Genomic DNA, 23,190 nt, shown 5'->3' on the forward strand with positions numbered 1-23,190 from the left:
GCCGTGCACAATGGAACTTCCACAGTAGGCTGTCCTAAAAACCAAACCCGCTTGAGACGAGAATATTGGCTTCTTTCTCTCAGTAGGAAACCAAAGCCGCCTAGAAAGAGGTGATGTTCCATTCCCAACCGTTGCCATGGATACAACCAGTCACAAGCCTCCAGCTGTGGCGTTCAACCCTGTCAGCGTCACTCAAGGGTAATTGGAAACAACAGGTCACTAAGCAGAGTGGTATAATTTGTTTTAATGCCCATTTGCAGGTGTGTGGGGTGCGTGTGTGTGTCACACCACCTAAATAAGAAAAGATGCTGCACGGCTCATCTCCCTCGAGAGAAAGATGTTTGCCTTTAAAATGAAGTAGATATCTCAAGAACAAGATGGGTAGCCCTGTTAGTCTGTCTGTAGCAGTGGAAAAGAGCAATCGTCCAGTAGCACCTATAAGACTAACAAAACGAGTGGTAGGGTATAAGCTTTTGTGAGCCACAGCTCACTTCTTCAGGTACAGCTAGAATGCACAGCTCACGTTCTAGCTGTATCTGAAGAAGCGCGCTGTGGCTCACGAAAGCTTACACCCTACCACTCGGTTTGTTAGCCTCATAGGTGCTACTGGACTATTGCTCTTTTCCATCTCTCAAGAAGATTACTTATTTCATTTGTTTCTTCCTTAATCGCCAAGCACAGGCTAGTAGCCAGAGTTCTCCCTTTTTACCCACACAAAGACCATGAGAGAACAGAACAGCTCCCTGATTGTCACAAAGGGCGGAAATGGTAGTGGGGATCGGAGCCCGCTCTACCCATTGTGCCAGCGATTATTAACGAGGACCACAGGCACCTCCATCAAGCAATCTGGAAATCATTGAGGGGCACTCAGAACTGCAAGTGGGCAAAGGGGGGCCATTCGGAATTAGAGGCAACATGCATTTTCCCTTGGCAATTACATCTGACACTAAGCAAAGGAAGGCTATCTTGGGCAGTAGTCCTCTCATCCTTCTTGAAGGAAACAATCCCGGATCCTAGATTTCTCCCCAGGCCTTTAAAAAAGCAGCCTAAAGCAAAGAGGAATCAAAGTTAACATGAAGGCATTGGCTGACGGCCATTACTGCCTGACATCTGTGTATTTATTGCATGTGTATATTATAAAAATACTCATATAAATAAACTTGCCTTGACTAACAGTGCTGCTTTTAAATTCTTATTTTTAACTTGAGGCTTGGGGGACATTTGAGGATCATATTGCGTACTTGGGGACTATAGTGGATTAATGATTAAGAACCGGCGTGCCATTCCATGCGGGCTCCTCAGACATGAATCTCAATTCATTGAAGGTGTGTGTTTAAACGAGACCAGGCCTTTGAACACACACACACACACACACACACACACACGAACACACATGAAGCTGTCTTATATTGAACCAGACCACTGGTCCATCAAAGTTGATGGTCCCTAGCCCCAGGGAGGTCCGTCTGGCCTCTACCAGAGCCAGGGCCTTTTCAGTTCTGGCTCCGACCTGGTGGAACTCTCTGTCTGAGGAAACTAGGGCCTGGCAGGATTTGTTATCTTTCCGCCAGGCCTGCAAGACGGAGATGTTCCACCGGGCATTTGGTGGGGGCTAGGCTGTCCTCTCGCCGGCCATACCACTGAAGACCTTCCACCACCCATGCAGGAAAATTGCTGTATTTTAATATTTCATACCCGCCAATTTTAATTGTTTTGATATAATGTTTTAATAATGTTTTTACTGTTTTAAACTGTTGTTAAACCACCCTGAGCCCGTCTGACGGGGAGGGTGGTCTAGAAATGTGATTAAATAAATAAAAAAATAATAAAAGTCAATACTGTCTACGCAGACGGGCAGGGGCTTTCCAGGGTCTCGGGAAGAGGGTCTTTCACATCACTTACTGCCTGGTGCTTTTTAACGGGAGATGCTGGAGATTGAATCTGGGACCTTCCGCATACCAAGGAGAGGCTCTTCCACTAAGCCACAGCCCCCCTCCCTAAGGGGAGGCTGGGCTTCACAGAAGGTGTTGCAACAGGGGAGAAAATCCTAGAATTCACACAATTTCCCCAGCTGTATTTGGCTGCAAACAGATAATGGGTGCTTTCAGCCCTGCCAGTACTTACTGTCTCTTTGGGGAACGGAATGATAGCCATCACCCCCACTTCCTAGTGAATGGTTGTCAAAGCTAACAGCACCCTCCATTTCTTCAGCAGGGAGATCTTTAATGTGCAAAGGATCTTTGGATGGGTACCAGTACCAGGCAGGCAATATGTTTATAAACAACACTAGCCCAAAATCATAAGGAGTCGACCGCTATCACAGTGTATGACAAGAAATTCCCCAGCTCCGCTCACCCCTTGTGCGCTCATCAAGTTATGGCTGCAACACCAAGCAAGGACTTGTGTGTGCATATCCAGTGGGGTTTTTGACATCCCCTTCTTTGAACAGTAGACTCTCATGGGGTAAATACAGACAATTTTGAAGAAGCTCCTCAGTTTCGAAAACTGGCTACTGTGTGGCATCGGTTGTTCCCTAGGACACGTGGAATGAACAGAACTCGTCTTTGGATCCCAGCCATTGTTTTGGAGTTTGCTCCCAAACGGAGTCCATTTTTTAAAACAAACTACCTCAAAATTGGACTCACGGTTTATGTAACAGGGCAGAAAATGCAACTTTGCACAACAGACTTCCAAAGAATCTGCAAGGCACTTAAGAGATTTTTGTTGTGTTTCTGCTCACCAGTGAGATAGGATGATATGGCGCCATTTCTTCAAGTTTCAGAACACAGAGTATTAAATTCAGAGAGGGGGGAGGAAATCCAATTATGCTCTATGCAGCTGCCTTTTGAAATATAGACCCAAAAAGCCAAACAAATCTCCCTGGCCCCTAAGTTCCAGTAACACTTTTGCAAATCTATATCATTTGTTTCGACTGTAAAAATCCAGATCATTATCTTCCTTGGGCCTACAATAATGTTAATCATATTTAAACAATCCTCTTTGCACTTCAAAAATAACAAATCAAATAACTTTGACAAATTTAGAGTGCGCTTGGAAAATTACATGCATTTATCTCGGCGGTGACAACAGGGAAGCACCTGTTAAGTAACACATTTCCAGCTGTAGATGCTGGTGTACTGCACTGTTTTTCTAGAAGAATTCATAGAATCAGGGCTTTTTTTCAGCTGGAACGCGGTGGAACCGAGTTCAGGCACCTCTTGAAAATGGTCGCATGGCCGGTGGCCCCGCCCCCTGATCTCCAGACCGAGGGGAGTTTAGATAGCCCTCCGTCTAAACTCCCCTCTGTCTGGAGATCAGGGGGCGGGGGCACTGGCCATGTGACCATATTCACCGAGGGTGATTTAAGCTTTAAACCCCCCCCTTGTTCCAGCTGACCCAAAGTGACATCACTGTGCGATCCTGAGTTCCACCACTGAGTTCCACCACCTCTTTTCCCAGAAAAAAAGCCCTGCTTAGAATACATCTTGAATACATGTCCTCACTCTTAAATACCACTCAGATCAATGAAGGGCAAACCATGTCCGGGGTCAGCAGCCCAGCCCCCGGACTTGCCGGGAGGCAGCGGCGGGGGGCAGCCAGGAGACAGCAGTTCAACCGCTCTGACTGGCAAACAGAGCCAGAACCTGCCTGTGCCAGGGGGAAGGGGTGAGGAACCAAGGCCTCAGAAGGCGAGAGGAGACAAAGGGAGCCCAGCTAGTCCCACCCCCCTGGGGGAGGAAAGGGGGCTAAGCAGAGCAGAGGAAGGGGGCAAGGACAGCGGGTTTGGGGACCCAGCAGTCGCCCACACAGAGCCCTTACCTGAAGAGAAGGAGGAGCAGCCCCAACAGCCCAGAGCCACGCCCCAGCTAGAGGATAGTAGCCTGGCCCAGGAGATGCCAAGAGCCAAGCCCCTCCAGGCGGAGCTGCTGGAGGCACTCTGCTGGAGGAGCTGGGCAGCCAGCCAAGGGGCCACAGCTGGGCCTGCCTTCAGCAATCAGCTCAGCCAGAGAGGCCTGGCAGCCAGCCAGGGGGCTGCAGCTGGACCTGCCTTTGGCAATCACCAGAGGTAGGGAGGCTTGGCAGCCAGAGAACAAGGCACAGCTGGTGCTGGTCAGTGGAGCCAGATCAGCTACCCCAGCTGCAACTACTTGGGGCAGCCCAAGACCAGGCTGGAAGGAGGGCAGAGCAGAGAAAGGAAGCCCTATAAAGGATGGCTGGGAAGAGCTCTGGGGTGGTGTGTTTGAGTAGGAGGGATGGAGTGGAGTGAGAGCAAAGACCAGGAAGAGAGTGGATGGAGGAGGAGAGGCCAGAGGCGGTGAGTGGCACAGGTTGAGCAGACCAGTGAGTGGATTAAGAGGGAGTCTGAGTGATGTATACCACCCCTCTTTTCACAGAGCAGGGTCCTGCAGCATCCCTGGCACCCCTCTGAAGCCAGGAGCAGACTACCTGGCGCCCTGCCCAGCGGTGGCCACGGCAAGCCCTGACAAACCACATGAGATGCCATCCGTGGTTCTCTCCAGCTACATGTTAAAAAAAAAGACTCCAGTCAACATTGTCAGGTTACATGCATAGAGGGAATGTCAGTGCACAAGTCTGCGATGACAGCAACAGGTTCTCAACCAAATGTTGCACTTATAGAACAAACCCTCCTACTTACTCAATGTTTCTTGTTCCTCCCACCCACCTAAGGTCTCTTCAGCAAAGGAAAGGGTTCAGATCATATTCATGTTCCCTCCCAGGCCCATCTGCAAATGTCTGAACACAGCAGATCACACAACGCTTCCTACACCAACAACACATCCTATCACCTGCTGGTGTGACCCATTTCTTTCTAACATTACCAGGGCAGCTACACTGCAGCCAGTCTCACACTGGGAAGGGAGGGTCCATGGCTCAGTGGCAGAGCATCTATACGGCATGCAGAAAGCCCCAGGTTCAATACCTCGCACCTCTAGTGAAAAGGATCAGGAAGGAGATGATAGAAAAGACTTCTTCCTGAGACCCCAGAGAGACACTGCCAGACAACAATAACCTTGACCAATCAATGGTCTGATTCGTTATGAGGCACCTTCATGTGTCCATGTGTTTGCTGCTGCTCATGATGGGCAATTCAGCAAATGCTACTGTGCATGAAGAGCTCTGGATCAGGTGGACAAAAGAGATTTTCCTGCACCTAACCATTCCCAGTGCTGCGAGAGTTTCAAGCAGTCAAGCAGTCAAGCAAGAATAATTGAGTGCTGGTTATACCTTAAGCTGGCATCTCTAATTCCTCAACTGTTTTCTTGTCTTCTTTTTGGATGGTTTTTATTCAGAACTGGCATACGTATGTGTGTGCCGTCAAGTCGCAACTAATTTATGGTGACCCTGGCAAGGGGTTTTCAAGACAGGTGAGGAACAGAGGGGGTTTTCCATTGCCTTCCTCTGCAGAGCAGCATCTATCTTACTGGGTGGTCTCCCATCCATTATTGACCAGGGCCAACCCTGCTTAGCTTCTGAGATCTGACAAGAGCGGGCCATACCATGCTGCCTTCCAACCAGAACTGCCATAGACTATATCCATCTTCCACAATTGTAAGCAATATTTGACATACAAGGCCTCCCACCTTAGCCATGAATAACTCTAACCTCAGGCGGGGCCTGGGCTTCTCCCAGAACTGCAAGTGATCTCCAGACCACAGAGATCAGTTCTCCCAGAGGAAATAGCAGCTTTGGAGGGATGACATCCCACACACACTGAGCTCCCTCCCCGACCTCCAGCTTCCCCAGACGCTGTCCCCAAATCTCCAAGAATTTCCCAACAGGAGCTGGCAATCATGAGCAGGGATCAGTTCTGGCATCTGTTCAATTCTGCCCACTGCCCAGCAAAGGGAAAGAAAGTACGAGGATCAATCCCCAGCTTCTGGAGTTTGGTTATGCTGACAGAAGAAATCACCCTTGGTTCATTACAAAAGTAACACACAACCCAGCTGTCTGGGGGCCAAGCTAGAAGTGACGAATGACACTTGAACGGCAAGTGAACAGACTCACACGTATTCCTCCCTGTTCATTTGCACTCCATTCGCACTCCACTCGATCACGTAGTGAACAGACTCACATGTATTCCTCCCTGTTCACTTGCACTCCACTCGATCATGTAGTGAACAGACTCACATGTATTCCTCCCTGTTCACTAGTGCTCCACTCGCATTCCACTCAATCATGTAGTGAACAGACTCACATGTATTTCTTCCTGTTCACTTGCACTCCACTCGATCATGTAGTGAACTGACTCACATGTATTCCTCCGTTCACTTGCACTCCACTCGATCATGTAGTGAACAGACTCACATGTATTCCTCCCTGTTCACTTGTGCTCCACTCGCATTCCACTCAATCACGTAGTGAACAGACTCACATGTATTTCTTCCTGTTCACTTGCACTCCACTCGATCACGTAGTGAACAGACTCACATGTATTCCTCCCTGTTCACTTGCACTCCACTCGATCATGTAGTGAACAGACTCACATGTATTCCTCTGTTCACTTGTGCTCCACTCGCATTCCACTCAATCACGTAGTGAACAGACTCACATGTATTTCTTCCTGTTCACTTGCACTCCACTCGATCATGTAGTGAACTGACTCACATGTATTCCTCCCTGTTCATTTGCACTCCACTCGATCATGTAGTGAACAGACTCACATGTATTCCTCCCTGTTCACTTGTGCAAGTGAACAGGGAGGAATACATGCGAGTCTGTACACTTGCCATTCGTGTAATTTGTCACTTCTATCTTGGCCCTGGGAGTGAGTTTTCTGCTTTCCAATATCTATAAACAACAATGTACTATGGGACAGTAGCTTGAATCCTACAACCAGTTCCATGCACACTAAATAGCCTCAGTTGTGGAGCACGCTTGATCTTCCACTAAAACGTCCATTTGTGCAAGGGCCTACTGAAAACCAATGATCTTATGCAAAACAGAAGTTTGGGGGGAAGAGAAAGCATGCTCCGTGGCAGAAACTATGTAGCATGCACAGAACTTGTTCACAGCACCCAAGTCTACATGGTGTTGATGAACCCTCTGGCAGAGACTGGCTGAGCTGCCTGCCATTCACAGAAGGGGCAGAGCATCAGCTGGACAATTCTGAATCTCTTGACTCTATTGCACTGATCCTAGACAACGGCTAATTCTGCACACGTTGGATAATGCACTTTCAAAGCACATTATCAATCGTTTGAGGTGGATTTTTTGTTCCGCACACAAAAAAATCCGTTCCAAATGATCTCTAAAGAGGATTGGAAGTGCATTACCCAATGTGTGCAGATTCACTCAACATTGCAGGAAAAGTGGAAGGTCCTAGGAAAAAAAGAGCAGAAGAACTGAACTTCAAATAAGCTCAAGAAAAAGCAGTCCAGAGGGACTGGGGCAGGGAGGGGGCTGAGACAAAACGACTTGATCTACTTTGCCTACCTTGCGTATTTAATGTACAGGTGCTACTGATTCTCTTTTGCAAATGAGATGGGGAGGGCTCAATCTTACTTAACTCTTCTTGTCAGGGCTTGCCGCGGCTGCCGCTGGGCATGGCACTGGGCGGTCAGCTCCTGACATCACAGGGGGACCAGGGATTCTGCAGGACCCTGCTCTGTGGAAGGAGGGGCAGTATACCTCACCCTGACTCCCTCTCAATCCACTCGCTGGCCTGCTCAACCTGGCCTGCTTACCCCCTACATCTTCCACCATCTCTTCCTCCCAGGCCTCTCCTTCAAGCCTCCACTCTCCTTCTTGCCTTTTCCTTGGCTACTCTCCACTCCCATTCCGCTCCATCACTCCCACTCAAACCCACCACCCCAGAGCTCTTCCCAGCCACCCTTTATAGGGTTTCCTCTCTCCGCCCCGCCCTCCTTCCAGGCTTGTTCCTTCTCCTGACCGGGCCCAGCTGTGCGTTCCTCCAGGTGTTTTCCTCCAACCACTAATCCCTCCTGGGCTCCTTTGCCTTGCTGGTAGGGTGGGGTTGAGTACGAGCCATCCCCAGCTGAGGGCTCCTTGGCCTTGCTCACGAGGAGCTGCCCCAGCCAGCCTCCGTGCTATTGGGCTTGCCTGGCCTTGCTCATGAGGTGCTGCCTTAGCCAGCTTCTGCGCTGCCTGCTCAGCAATGCTGGGCGGGGCTACCCATCTCCTCCCCCAGAATGCCTGTGGCAGCCCCCCCCCCTGGAGAGGCTTGGCTTCTAGCAACTCCTGAGCCAGGCTGCTGTCTTCTAGCCATGGTGTGGCTCTGGGCTGTAGAGGCTGCTTCCTCTCCCTGCCAGGTAAGGGCTCTGCTTGGGCTGCTGCTGCTGCTGCTGCTGCTGCTGCTGCTGGACCCACCTTCCCCCTGCTATGGCCCTTTCCCTCCAGCCTGCTTAGCCCCCTCTCTTCCCCCTGGAAGGTGGGACTGGCTGGTCTCTCCTTGCCCCCTCCACCCCTCTGAGGTCCTGGCCTTTTGCCCCTTCCCCCTGGTGTAGGTAGGTTCTGGCCCTGGTTGCCGGCTTGGGGGGTGGGGTTGCTGCCACCCTTTTGTCCCCTGCTGTTCCCTCTTGTCAAGTCTGGGGGCTGGGGCTCAGACCCCGGACACTTCTCAGCACAGATGCCAAAGATGGGCGAGTGATGGCAACACAGATTTGGAACCTGTGATGGGGCAAAAGCAGCTGGAAGAAGGGGCTTGCAGGAAACACAGGGCAGGGGGGAGTGTCTCTGCAGCCCACCCTGGCCCAATTTGGGCCTTCTCTGCTGCAAACTGCACTCTTCCACCCCCGAGCTGCCTAGGACAAGCCATAGAAATATGGTAAAGATCGGAGACTGAAGCAGAACTATGCAGAGGAAGGAAGGAAAACTAGGAGGGATAAAGGGAAGCGTAGTGGTTAGATGGCTGGACTAGGATCTGGGAGGCCCCAGGTTTGAACCCCGACTCTGCCATAGAAGCTTGCTGGGTTTCCTTGGGCCAGTCACACACTTTCAGCCCAACCTACTTTACAGGGTTGTTGTGAGGATAGAATAAAGGAGAATGATGTAAGCCACCTTGGGTCCCCACAATGGAGACGGACAGGTGGGGTATTAATAAAATAAAGGGCAGGTGATGTGGCTAGAAAGGCGGAATTTTCTCATCAAACACAATCAGCCAGCTCTGTACCTGCGAAACGGTACAATACTGCCCTCCTGTTTACCTTAAAACGTCAGCTGAGAAACGTACACCTTTCCCGTCTGTAGACGTTGAGACCACACTGTGCTCAACAATCTGTTGTCTTGGCTGCGGCACACACCGTGACCTGGATTGTCACATAGACCGATGGATGTGGGAGTGGGGATGAAAAGATCTGGTGAGCCTTATTGTGGGAGTTTAAACTAGCAGGAGTTAAACCTTCAAACTTTGCAATTTCACAGCCACATAGAAATCAGGCAGGTGCCCATTATAAAATATACAAACCAGCTCTTCCGGAATCTTTTCAGATCAGCTCGCTCTTATCAACAACTTCCAAAAGGTTCTTGCCATAAATGAAAATTCAGAAATATAACAAATGGAAAAGTTGCCATTAAGAAATAACAGATTATCAAGACCCTGCATCTTAAAGAATATTTGAGCATCCCATAATACTTGCAGGAGCCTTTACGTAGGTCTCTTTCCTTTCTCCCAGCAAGGAAATTCTCTGTAATTTATTTATACATGAAATGAAAAAACTAAAGATGAATTAAACTTCAGCAATATTTTCTCAGCGTGATTTGCTCCTGCATTCCAAGGCAGGGATGTCACATAGTGTACTAATCTGAATGGATCTAAATGTTAATTTTCCAAGCATGGTGTGCTGCTTATGACAACCACCTGCTCAAAATTCACTTCTTTCTCTTTATCAACTCAATAAAAATTAAAATAAAGCAAAAAAAAAAAGTTCTGCAGAGATAATAGAAGCGATAAAGTTGTTTATATGTCTGCACTGAATGTAATGTGGTGGGGAACCTGTGACAATCTAATTATAGAATATGGCAAGGGATGAAAAATGCCAGTCTGCCGTCCCTTTAAAATCGCTCCCAGTCTGCTCAGCTGAGGCAGTGGCTGCCTGCTCCAGTAGTCTGAGGAAAAGTTGGTGTTCTCCAAGGAACTGGTAGGCAGGTGGCATAAAATTCAAGACTTGGTCCTTTAACTTTCCAAACCTTTACAGTTTTTTTTCCCACCCACAGCCTTGTAATGTTGCTTCGAAAGCCCCTCCATCCACGTGGAAGGAAGCACTGCGGTTTCTCTTTCATTCATTTCATGAAAAGAACGTATGTATTGTATTTCCTTGCTCACATCTTAAAGAAGCAGGGAAGAAAGTCCTGTTCATACAGGTGTTCGTAGCACCTGAACAGTCACATTAAAAGCATTTCTGCCTCCAGCTGGTTTTTCCTTGACAATCTGCCCTTAAGTGGTACAGTCTTGACTTCACAGGAAATAGTGCCCCGATCTAGGGCCTTGTTTCTGAGTTTGGGGTTAGGGAAGCCAATATCTTATTAAAGAAACCTAGGTTTCTGTCTGGGCAGATATCATTTTAAAAAATCGTCCCTTCGGCCTCCTGTTTCGCTAGTTGTTTCTAACAGCAAGCTGGAAGACTTCCTTACAAGCACACATACTTGGAAGGAGGCTCTTCGCTCTTTTGAGCAGCACGAGTTCCAGTACTGTCTTTTCCCCCTCCCCTCACGATTATTCCTACGCTGATTTTTGCACATTTACTGGGAATCTTGTAAAACAATGGTGCAGGGATGGAAAGTGGGAGAAAAAAAATATGAAGTCACAAAGAATGAAATATAAGCAATGTTTCAAAGTCCTAGTAAGCAAGCCCAGTCTTCACCCAGTTTGCTGTAGTGGTTAAGAGTGGCAGGGCTCTAATCTGGACAGCCAGGTTTGATTCCCCGCTCCTCCACTTGAAGCCAACTGGGTGATCTTGAGTCAGACCTTGGGTCAGTCACAGCTCTCTCAGAGCTCTCTCAGTCCCACTCACCTTACAGGGTGATTGTCATGAGGATAATGATAACACACTTTGTAAACGCTCCGAGTGGGCGTTAAGTTGTCCTGAAGGGCAGTATATAAATCGAAAGTCATCATTATTATTATCTGCACACCACAGAATATTGTTGCACTATAACTGTTATTTGCAACTGGATTTTCTTGTGTAGATAAAACACCCCAGTTGCAAATGACAGCAATAGCGCAATATGCAGTGATGTGTGCATGCACTCTATATTCATGACAAGTTATGTGCTTATTCAGATATTATGAAACTGAGAGCCAAGCTACAAGTGACGCCTGGCACAGGTTGGACACTTGTCAGCTTCCCTCAAGTTTTGATGGGAAATGTAGGCATCCTGGTCTTGCAGCTGTAATGGAGAGCCAAGCTGTAAAACCAGGATGCCTATATTTCCCATCAAAATTTGAAGGGAAGCTGACAAGTGTCCAACCTGTGCCAGGCATCACTTGTAGCTTGGCTCTATGTCACACGGCTCTCTGCCTTCCCTATTCATGCTCTAAGAATGGCCACTTGTCTGTTTAACGTAAGAGAATCCAGACATTAATGGTAAATTTATACTTTAGGGTTCGTTCAGAAATGCATGGAGCCAATGCCACACAGGCTATTGCAATCAGGGCTTTTTTTCTGGGAAAAGAGGTGGTGGAACTCAGTGGGTTGCCCTCGGAGAAAATGGTCACATGGCTGGTGGCCCCGCCCCCTGATCTCCAGACAGAGGGGAGTTGAGATTGCCCTCCATGCTGGAGCGGCCACATGCCTCTCCTTCTTGTCTTAAGATCTTCCATGGCTGTTCCACTATCCAGCTTCTTCTCTAGGCCAAAGCAAGAGCTGGAATCAGTCACCCGTCACCAGCCATTGGGAGACCACGAGGAGAAGGCAGCCTGCTTCTAGCAGCCAAGAGCACTTTCCCAGTGACCTCAGGAGCTCTGCAGTGTTTTTTCCTTCCCTGCTGCCACATGGAAACAGCGTCCTTAGACTGTTGGGTCACCAGCAACTACCTGATTTGCCGTCTGGTTCTTTCGAGATAGGATCCTTCTCCCACACGGCAGGAGGTTTCTTCTTCATTCCCGCCCGTTTGTGTCAGCGGACGGTTGGTTGTTGTTTTTTTTGCCAGCTCAATCACAAAGCAGCTTTAAAAAAAAACAGCAACTACATCTGAGGGAGCATCACTAGCTTTTTTGTGGCTAGGCTACACTCACACATCGCTATTTATAGTGCTTTTGCTGGACAACAGCAATTGTTTGCAAGCACTTTGGGGATCCTGTTTTCGGTGGGAAAGCAGCATATCAGTGTTTTCAATAAATAAAATCAATAAAGCTAGAAAAGAGCAAGAGTCCAGAAAGCACCTATAAGACTAATAAAATTTGTGGTACAGTATGAGCTTCAATGAGTCACAGCTCACTTCTTCAGATGCCTGAAGGTATCTGAAGAACTGAGCTGTGATTCACAAAAGCTCATACCCTACCACAAATTTTGTTAGTCTTATCGGTGCTACTGGACTATTGCTCTTTTCTCCTGCTATAGCCAGACTAACATCTTAATAAAACCAGAGTGGTTTATCCATACAGGAAAATCCAGTGGCATCTAGAAAGAAGTTTTTATATATGACAATATCATATATTTATTTTATTTATTTATATTTCAATTTATATACAGCCCGCTGTTCTGGGCTGTGAACAGTTTAAAATCGATAAAACAAGAAAACAACAATACTAAAATCAATATACAAAACAATAATGAAATAAATTAACCAAGTGCAATGGTGGGGAGAACCCTCCCCCACCCCAAAGGTGGGAGGCCGACATGGCACCGCCCCCTTCAACCACCGAACGCCTGGCGGAACAGCTCTGTCTTACAGGCCCGGCGGAACGATAATATGTCCCGCTGGGCCTGGGTCTCCATTGACAGAGCGTTCCACCAGGCTGGGGCCAGGACTGAAAAGGCCCTGGCCCTGGTTGAAGCGAGGTGGGCTTCCTTAGAGCCGGGGACCACCAGTAAACATTTATCCACTGATCGAAGTGGTCTCTGGGGAACGTACAGGGAGAGGCGGTCCCGAAGATATATATGTTTTTATATATGACAACGGCAGCGAGATTATTATATGTGCAAAACTGGAAGAGTCCAACATTGCCTACAATAGAGGAATGGTTGGCGAAGGTGTTGGAATTTGCAACAATGGCAAAACTTATTGTTTATTGTTGACTGGAAATCCATTATAGACTTTTTGAATGAAATAGATAATAATGATTTGATGGTCTGTGGGTTTGCGGAATAAGGAATTTGGGCATTAGAAAAACGAGAGCTTTTCTTTGTAACAGAATAAGAGAAAATTTGGTAATTATATTTGTTGCGAAGAAAATTGGAAGCCGATACACTTGTTTTGTTATTTTTTGTTTGTTAGTTGTCATTCATTGTTTTGTTATTCTCTCTGTGTATTTGTCTTTCTTGTTAGTTTGTTATTTCCTTTATATATCATTCTTAATTTTAAAAAAAGGAAAATCCAATGGCAAATGTTTGTTATAGCACAACAAAAGTGCAGTATTGAACAATGAGTAACTGCTGAAAAAAACTGAGGTTTATTTATTGATTATATTGCTACGCCACTTCTTGCTTAAGGAGCTTACAATTAAAAATCACAATATTAAAACACAAGCCATTAAAAGATTCCTCCTCCTCCATGTTTTAGAGAAACTAGCACAACTTCAGATGTTGCCCAACCTGTTCTAATAACAACATCACTCAGAATTAATTCTCCCCCTTTCTTTTCCATTTCTGATCTCTTTTCCTTGTTAGGAAATGTAGGCAATTTATATATTTAGATTTAAATCCCACCGCATCCCAAAGGTTGGGGCAGGTTACCAATGCATTTTAACCCCTACTTGAGCAAAATACAATGAATTCACAGACACTGACCCTACCCTTTCCTAATTTAACCCCAAGCCGCAATGCTCAGCCCAAACTGCAAAGTCCAATAACGCTTTGGAAAGGTACTCAGGGTCCAACTTTGGTAAATCTTCACAGGGAAAGGGGTCCAAGTTTGGAGACTTTTCTCTCTGCCTATGTCTGACTCAAAGACCCTACCCCTCTGCTCAAGCAAAGTTGAAGCCTTCCTCAAGCACAGTGGAAGGAAGTCTCCTTGGGTCAGAAGAAGGCTTCATACTTTGCTTGAGCAGAGGGGTAGGATGCAAGAGGGTCTCATTAAGAAAGGGACCCCAGTAGATCTTAGGGAGCATACGTGGGGACACAGAGGAGGACACAGTAAATTATTTGTGCCTCCCAGCTGGAATTCGAAGAGAGAACTTCTTTTTTTCTCTTTTCCCTTTCCCTATACTCGGCAGCTGATTTGGAACAGAAATGGCACATGCTTTGTCAAAAACATGCTAAAGATCAATGTGTGTCCTTGTATACTATGGAACCTTGGACATTGTCCAATGAGGCTGACCCTGCCACCCTAGGACTGACCTCCTCAACCACCAATCCAAAATATGCTCTGATGTAATCTAAGTCTTTGAAAAAAGAACAGAACATACCCACAATCTTATGAAGACCACAAAAAGATTCTTTGAGTCAGAGAGACAGCTAGATTCTTGAATGTCTGTCTGCCCTCTCATACCCTACTTGGGCAGAAAGTGGAAAATTTCAAAAGGGAAGGGAGAGGCCGGACATCTGGAGTTGAAACATACAAATGGGAAATAGCGGCAAATGTCTCCCCTCCATTTTTTAAATTGTTCAGATGGTCAACAACAATTTATGTCACAGGAAAATCCTGAGCAGGGATTAGAAGCTTGGAGGCCTAAACCTCAACTCAAAATGCTGCACTGTTAACAGATTCCTATTAATACATTCCTACACATTTCTCTCTTTTCTCTGGCCTGGTCACTTGGAAGGAGAATGACAACACTGTACAGTGGGCTAGAAATTTCATACAGGGGCCTCCACCAGCTCTTCCCTCATGCAACATTCTGAGCATATTTCACATTTGGCTATTTAGTTCCAAAAGCGGCCTTTGGGCCGCTTAGTCCCAAATACTGCTGACTGATTAGTCTGCTTGGATTGTTCTGGCATGTAGTTCCAGTAGAAAATGTTGTACAAATGAGCAATCGGAAACGAATCTCCACAGCTGAAACAAAATGGCGCCACTGAAACATTACAACTGGCCATGGTCCCGTGAAATTTTGATTTGCTGTTACACGAATGAGACTGCGGAAGAGGAAGGGGACAGAAATTTCGCCTCTGAAATTTTGTCTCTTCCTCACCGCAGCCCCGCAGGCCATGTAGCTTTTTTGTCCAAGTGAGTTCAGCAAACTTTGGCATCAACATCGGGAAGTTGTGAAAAGGTTAATAATAAACAGAAAAATGTAGATGGAAGCCACAGAGAAGGGGAGGAGAGAGGAGAATGTGTGGCAATGACCTGACTGTTGAGAATCATATAAATTAAGATAGAATATTTTAATGACAGTGAAGCATACGTAGTTTGTCACAGCTTTTAGCATAATACATGTTGTATATACCAACCTGCTAATGTAGATTTACGTTAAACTCCCTTTTAATTTTGAAGGACTTTGGGGAAATGTACAAACACGACATTATTGCCTTGGCCATTCACAGCTTGCTTTATCATTCTCTGAGGGAAGCTTTCTACTTACCCAACATTTTCTGCATCTTCGTCACATTCTGCCCTATATTTGCAAACGCCACACTTGGAATGTTTCCTGTGAACTTCTGTTCCTGATCCTTCATACTCTAAACAAAACAAAACAAAAAAACCAGAGAGAAATGTTACCTTCTTCATAGTAGAAAAGAGCAAGAGTCCAGTACACCTACAAGACTACTGGACCCTTGCTCTTTTCTACTGCTACAGACAGACTAACGCGGCTACCCAGCTTGATCTAACTTCTTATTATTACATGAGATCATCCCGTGTTATCTTTGCATAGATCTGAACTCTGCCCCCCTTTCCCATCCCATCCAACGGCTGGATCCTGTGAATCCATTACATTAACAGCAATGCCTTCCTCCAATGGAAGGTGCTTCCAAAAGAGCCTCTTGAGTTGGGGAACAGGGCAGATGCTGTTAGCGTAACAGATTCGGAGGATCTAACCCCAAGACTTCAGCCTGGATCGTAAGCCTTGTTTCCATTTGCTGTGGAGGCAGTCTTCCACTCACAGGACCTCCTCTGGCGCTAGCTGATTTTCAGTTCTGTGAAATCTGGTCTTGTATGTGTTTTGCTCTGTCTGCAGTGGAGGACTACCCCACAACAGAAAAGACCATAGCGCAAACTGGAGCAAGGTTCAGGTTCCAGGCACTCATCTGCTACTCTGTATTAGCCCTAGAGTTGCCAGGACCAGGGCCGTTTCCACACGGCTTACCTGAAGCCGGGCCATGGCGCAACTTTGTGGATCATGCCGGGGAAAACATGAAATATCGCGTTTTCTCGTGCGACGTCGCACAAAACTCATTTGCGCGACATCGCACAAAAATCGTGTGCGAAAACGTGATATTTCGCGCTTTCCCCGGCATGATCCGCAACGTTGCGCCATGGCCCGGCTTCAAGTAAGCCATGTGGAGACGGCCCAGGTTGAGAAATTCCTGGAGATTTGGGGGGGGGGAGCCTAGAGAGGGTGGAGTTTGGGGAGGGGAGGGGCCTCAGTGGGGTCTAAGGCCATGGAGTTCACCCTTCAAAGCAGCCAGTTTTTCCAGGGGAACTGATCTCTTTGGCCTGGAGATCAGTTGTAATTCAGGGAGATCTCCAGCTACTACCTGGAGGCTGGCAACCCATTCAGCCCTATTCATTCATCTAATAATTTGCCTCCCAAGATTGTGCCATTTGAGAAGGAAAAGAAGCATGCTGGCACCCCGCCAACATTATTTACTCAACAGTTGCTACTTCCTCTGAATATCAAAAATAGATGTAGCTTGTGACATTTCCTATGCTTTTATCGCAGTTTGTTATACTGAAGATTTTCTACTATACAGTACTAAACATTTGACAACAAAATTAAACATTACTTAATTTGAAAAACCAGCGGACACCTTTGCTTTAAAATGATACTAAACTTTTAACTTTTTAAAAATTCCAACTAATAGCACTACTATAGGGGGAAACAAATAAACCTGTACGCACATTTATGCGTGGGAAATGAAGCACAGAAGTGGGACATGCCAGTAACAATCATATCCTAAACTGAAATTATTACTAAATATAATATGAGTTAGACAATAGTTTATGAGTGCAAAGCTCAGCAATCTATACCAAGTAATACAGAAAAATTAGAAAACTTTTACGGGAGAGGACAAAGCAATCTGCTCATCTGGTGTATTTAAGGCCTTCCTTATTCATACCTCAACCTCCTAACCAGTATGCTACACTAGCTCCTAAATACATCTTTGACAATGCAATCCAAAACAGAGCTGCAGTCTCTAAACTCAATGGGCATAGAAGGCTGTAATTCTGTTTAGGATTACACCGAAAATCTCTTTTAAGTATCACCTGTTGAGGATGAGGGAGGAAACTGGGAATACGACAACCTGCCGAATCAAACCTTGGGCTGAACGTTTGTCCCTCCCTTTCTACAGGCAACATAAAACCTGGGCCTGGCTCTTCACCTTTGGCCCTGTGTGCACTACTACTGGCCTGACGTTTATATTGTGGGGGGAGGTCTGTTGAGGTGCATTCTTTTTGTCAACGTTATGATTTTTTCCCTAATTTCTAAACTCCCTTGAGTTCCCCCATGGGGGAGCAAAATATTCTAGTTAAATTTATAACATTTTACTAATGTTATTCTGCAACGGATGCATGGCTTTTGCAGCTTCCCAGTAACAAAAATTTATCTGTATCACAGTTCAGAAATATACCACTCGGAGTCCATCGCAGCTACCAGGGGCTGTTAGGCCCCGTGCGCATCACAGACAGATGGCATTCTGCTGAAAAGTGCATGCTGATTATCAATTTATTAATTACTAAATGCAATCTGCCAGAGCCTTTCATAGCCACCACACTTTAGCAACCCAATTTTACATGGAGGGAATCTGAAACAAATTATTTCAATAATAATCAACAGCCCCAAAGCCTCGGCTGATCGGGTGCCATCTGTCCGCAATTAAGTCTGGGATATTTTTTAAGTACCTAAATTAAACTTTGTTTAGGTAAACAAGCACATGCTGCGGTTAGTGTTACAACACCAAAAAATGCGTGAGAAATAAAACTCCACTGTAATTAAGCCGTATTCCCTACTGACGAAGCACAGAGAGGACTGCCAGATCTTTCTGAGAATTCGGCATCTAACTAATGTTCAGAAAGGCAGCGATACTTACCCCCTTCTCCTGATCCAGAGCCATTATCTGAAAAAGAAAAAAAGAAAAAGTACAGCATTATCTGGGATTGCATCTTTAAATCAATCATGAAATGCAGTATTCGTTTTTTTGAAGATCCCTATCAATAGGCCATGAAGATATATTCTAGCAAGGGCTACATTTCTTTCCACTGCAAAGTTCACAAATCCAGAGAAAACGGCAGTTTTGATTACTATTAACTATAGGGGCCCTTTTCTTCTTGTTTTACGTATCCTTCTGCAACAGTCAACTATAAACCAGCATAGAGTAGCAATTAGAGTGTTAGACACGAATCTGGGGAGAGCCTCATTCGAGTCCCTTATCTACTATGGAACCTTGCTGGGGGGCTTTGGGCCAGTCACTCTCGCTTCTCAGCCTAACCCAGCTCACAGCGTTGTTATTGTGAAAATACAATGGAAATGGGGAGAACGTTGTCGTTCAAATGCTTTGGATGGTCACTGGGGAGTAGTGGAGTAGAAGTATCCAGGGCTTTTTTTCAGCTGGAATGCGGTGGAAGAGAGTTCCGGCACCTCTTGGAAACGGTCACATGGCCGGTGGCCCCGCCCCCTGATCTCCAGAGAGAGGGGAGTTGAGATTGCCCTCCACGGCCGTGCTCCCCTCTGTCTGGAGATCAGGGGGCGGGGCCACCGGCCATGTGATCATTTTCTTCGAGGGCGATTTAAACTTTAAAAAACTCCCCCCTTGTTCCAGCTGACCCAAAGTGATGTCATTGTGCAGTCCTGAGTTCCCCCACTGAGTTCCACCACCTCTTTTCCCAGAAAAAAAGCCCTGGAAGTATCTAAATAGACTGTAAACCTTTTCAGACCAGAGGGCCACCTCAAATCTCAACCAGTAATGTGGGACCTATAATTATCCCTTCTCTCGTGCCTCCACGATATGCATTTCTCTTCTTTCTCTCCCTGCCCTCCCCTCCACTTCCAGAGAAAGCCTTGCTGGTGCTGCAAGACACACAGGGTGGCCAGGCCCCTGCTAGGGGCAGCTGGCCAGTGGGGGAGAAAACGGGGGGATGTTACCAGCAGCACAGGCCCCTGCGGGTGATGTAGTCATGTCACTGATGTCACTCCTTGTGCACCTGGAAATGATGTCATCACATCTCTGGGTGAAGCCCTGGTACTTGGGAAAAACCCATATAGTTTTGTCCAAATAGCAGAGCAGTTCCAAAAGCCCTGGTGATGTGATGATGTCACTTTTGGGGGTGATGTCAAATGTGTTGCTGATGAGATAACGACATCAGCGGTGAGCACTTCTGACACCCGGTAAGCTCCCCTCCCAGTTGTCATGGGGAGGACCTAACAACCCTGAACCCACCTTAGACTGAGATTTAATCACCCACTGGTAGAAAATCAATGAGTTAACCACATTTGGCTTGCAAGAAAAACACCTACAAGAACCATCCTGGAGTCAGAGGGTAAGACAGGGACTAAAGCTACTTTAGATTCATGGTTCTTACTCTATTTCTGATCACGTGGGCATAGATGAGAATCCATGGGAGCCAGGAGTATTATGCACAAGGTACTCGGATACTGGTCTCCAACGCTCCCCCCCCCCCCGCTACACTGCTTACATGGCTGGCAGGGTGGGGTAGATGTGGGGAACAGGCTCAGGAGCCTCACAGCCAGGGCTTTTTTTCAGCTGGAACGCGGTGGAACGGAGTTCCGGCACCTCTTGAAAATGGTCACATAGTTGGTGGCCCCACCCCCTGATCTCCAGACAGAGGGGAGTTGAGATTGCCCTCCGTGCTGCTGGAGCGGCGCGGAGGGCAATCTAAACTCCCCTCTGTCTGGAGATCAGGGGGCGGGGCCACCAACCATGTGACCATTAACTCTGAGGGCAACCCACTGAGTTCCACCACCTCTTTTCCCAGAAAAAAAGCCCTGTCAACAGCTACAGAGACTTACTGCTCTGGTTAACAAATCATTTTTAACAGAGAGACATAACCTGACTCTCGGCAAGTAAAGGTTGGCTCTGACCACAGAAGGTAAAATTTTAAAGCCAGTCTGTACACACTTAAGAATGGCAACCAACTCCTATACCGGAGTCACCAACCTTTTCTTTAATGAGAGCTACTTCTGAATAATGAAAAATAACTCGAGCCACTTGAACAGAAAAATGTAATTTAAAATTCCCTGTTAATATATGAAATTTGCTCCTCCCCCCACGCCCCTCCCAGCACATTATCAAGTGTTGTTCTGTCCTAGAAACATGGACTAAGAAGAGATTCAGAAATGCAGCTCTTGTCCAAGCAGCCCAGAGAAAGTCCTATGCAATAAAAGCATTTTTAAAAAGCCCAGAGTGCTTTTTCTATAAAAACACAAATCAGCTTGTTACAGCACTTCCGCGAAGAGAAAGGTAAAAATAAACATCTTATGTCATGGCAAAACCAGAGCTAAACATCAAATGACGACCTTTGCAGAGATAATTTTAAAGCAGAGATACACATTGCCGATAGCAGTAACTTTGTGAAAAGTTAAAAAATAAAAAGGATCGCCATGACCAAAAAGGGGAACCACTGGGTCCCAAGAGGAGGATTTCACATATTGGGGCAACAGAGCCCTGTGGACACTGCAGAAGCTGGCTGACCTCCTTCCCCGGGCCCAATTGAGGAAATGCTTCCCATTCCCGTTCTTTTATACTCTCACTTCCATCACGCTCAGAGTCAGCAGAGAAAAGGGAAAGAACTGGTTCTAATGCCCTTGCTACAGAAAGACACGCTGGGTCAAACTGATCAAGACAAGCCTTAGCCTTCTGGGATCTTTAAGTCTCTGGAGACAAGAGCGTTTTCTTTCATCATGATCTTTTCCTGGGACTTCCAGGGGCTGCACAAGGTATTTTTCAGCAGTCGGCAAGCTACAGGTAGCTCACAAGCTACTTGTTGGAAAACCTCTACCGTATAAGAATGCAAGTTCAAAATTTGCTGGAATAGAACACCCCGCTGACCCTGTGCCAGCATTGGGACTAGAAAGGGGCAGCACTAGGATCACGTGGGAAGTCGAACAGATTTTAGTTGGTACCTTGAGCCTCCTCAGTTCACATTTCCACTTCGTGCCAATGTAAAGTTGCACTGGTAAAAATGTTCTTATAAAGAAACACTCCCGCTGAATGTAGTGGGAGTGAAGAACAATGTTGTGCCCTCCTGCCTCCTCCTATGACTGTGTAGTCACAGTACAACTTAGGATACCAACTAAGTCTACAGCTTTGTATAAACCCCAACCAGGAAACTGTATCTTAAACAATAAGGTAGGCGACAATGAGCTACGTCACTCAGGCTTACATGGAAGAGACTCTGACGGTGGGAGGTCTACAGAAAGCCAGTGCTGCACAACAAGGCAACACTTTGCACATAAAGCCAAAGAAATGAACAAACATTTTTTTCCTGAATGTTGCTAACACCACTCTGTTTGTACTTCTCAGGAGGACTCCAACACTGAATTGGGTAGTCCATTCCTCCAACTGGGGATGCAAGAACAATGTCCTCCAGCGGTAAGCGTATCTTCCATACATAGGAGATAGATGCAGGGGTCATTTTGTAGAAAAAGAGCTGGAGGGACTCATTAGCATAACTCATTAGCATACATCACACTCCTTGGCATCACCAGAAGTGTCATTAGCATAACTGATTTGCATATGCCACACCCCCTGACATCACCTATCCTGGCTGTTTTGGACCCAATCCTGGCCATTCAGGGCCGAAATTGGGCCCAAAATGGCAAAAGGGGGCTGAAAATGGCTGAAAAGGGGTCCAAAATGGTCAGGATCGGGCTGCTGCTGAGTGGGAGAGTGATCCACCACCCATCAGAGGCCCAATCCGGGCCATTTCAGCCCCAATCCAGGCTGAAACAGGCCCAAAATGGCTGAGGGTCAGGTGGGCGAGGCCACTTGATATGTGACCTCTTTGGGGAACTGCTGGAACTGCATTCCTGCGTGTTCCCCCCTTGAAATGAGCCCTGGATAGATGGAAGCATGCGCAGTGCAGAGCAGAAAAGACTTTGGAGACAGACTGGTCAAACACCACAATGGCGACACAATATCATGCTGGTATAATCCTACGCTACGTGTTACTCCCAAACGGCAGCAACCAATAGGACATTTCAAATGTCGGAGGTGCAATGTATGTGATCTGGTAATAGAAGGGACAACTTTGACACTAGGCAGTAAGGGACAAGTTATTTCCTTCCAAGATTTTCCCACCTGTAATACGGCCAATGATGTTTACATGACAAAATGTCCCTGCCCCCTTGTATATATTGGAAGTACGAGAAGACCAGTTAAAATCCGCATGCAGAAGCATATTTCCCGCATTAGAAATAGGACTGTGGATGCACCCCTTGTTCAATATTTTTTGAATCACCGTAGAGAGCCCAAGGAATTCAGATTTTCCATACTTCAAGTGGGTAGGACAGCCAATGTGGGGGATATGCAACAGGAACTGTTGAGGAGGGAGATTTTGGATTTTAAAACTAGATGTACTAGCCCCTATAGGCTTAAATCAAACTCTGGATTGGTCTTGTTATTTGTAACATGGAGTTTTGCTTTACCATCTAGCTGGTGTTGTAATGTACCTTTAAATCTCCGTTTTGTATTACGTTTAACCTTCGAGTTGGTGCTGTGCTGTACCTTTAAATTTCTGTTCTGTATTGGGATTGATATATGACGTTTCTGTTCATTACACTTACCAGGTATCTGGGTCTCCAATTTGTGATTAGAGAAGGGAATTTGAACATATCTTTGGAACTGTGAGTATGTTGTATTGCTTATTACATTGTGATGATAATGACACACGGCTTGAGAGACGGTTGGAGTTTTGTATTTATTGTTTATTATT

General features: G+C 46.4%; 1 protein-coding gene across 1 annotated transcript in view; it reads right to left on the bottom strand.

Moving 5' to 3' along the window:
* Positions 1-23,190, bottom strand: part of TMEFF1 (transmembrane protein with EGF like and two follistatin like domains 1) — a 127,871-nt gene that overhangs the window by 28,863 nt on the left and 75,818 nt on the right. Inside the window, exons 4-5 of the mRNA XM_054985362.1 lie at positions 18,330-18,356; positions 15,662-15,758 (exon numbers count right to left, since the gene is read on the bottom strand). Of these exons, the coding sequence (XP_054841337.1) occupies positions 15,662-15,758; positions 18,330-18,356 (124 nt within the window). The remainder of the gene's footprint in view (positions 1-15,661; positions 15,759-18,329; positions 18,357-23,190) is intronic.

This window comes from Eublepharis macularius, chromosome 7 (genome assembly GCF_028583425.1).
Source record: "Eublepharis macularius isolate TG4126 chromosome 7, MPM_Emac_v1.0, whole genome shotgun sequence".
Classification (NCBI taxonomy): Eukaryota; Metazoa; Chordata; class Lepidosauria; order Squamata; family Eublepharidae; genus Eublepharis; species Eublepharis macularius.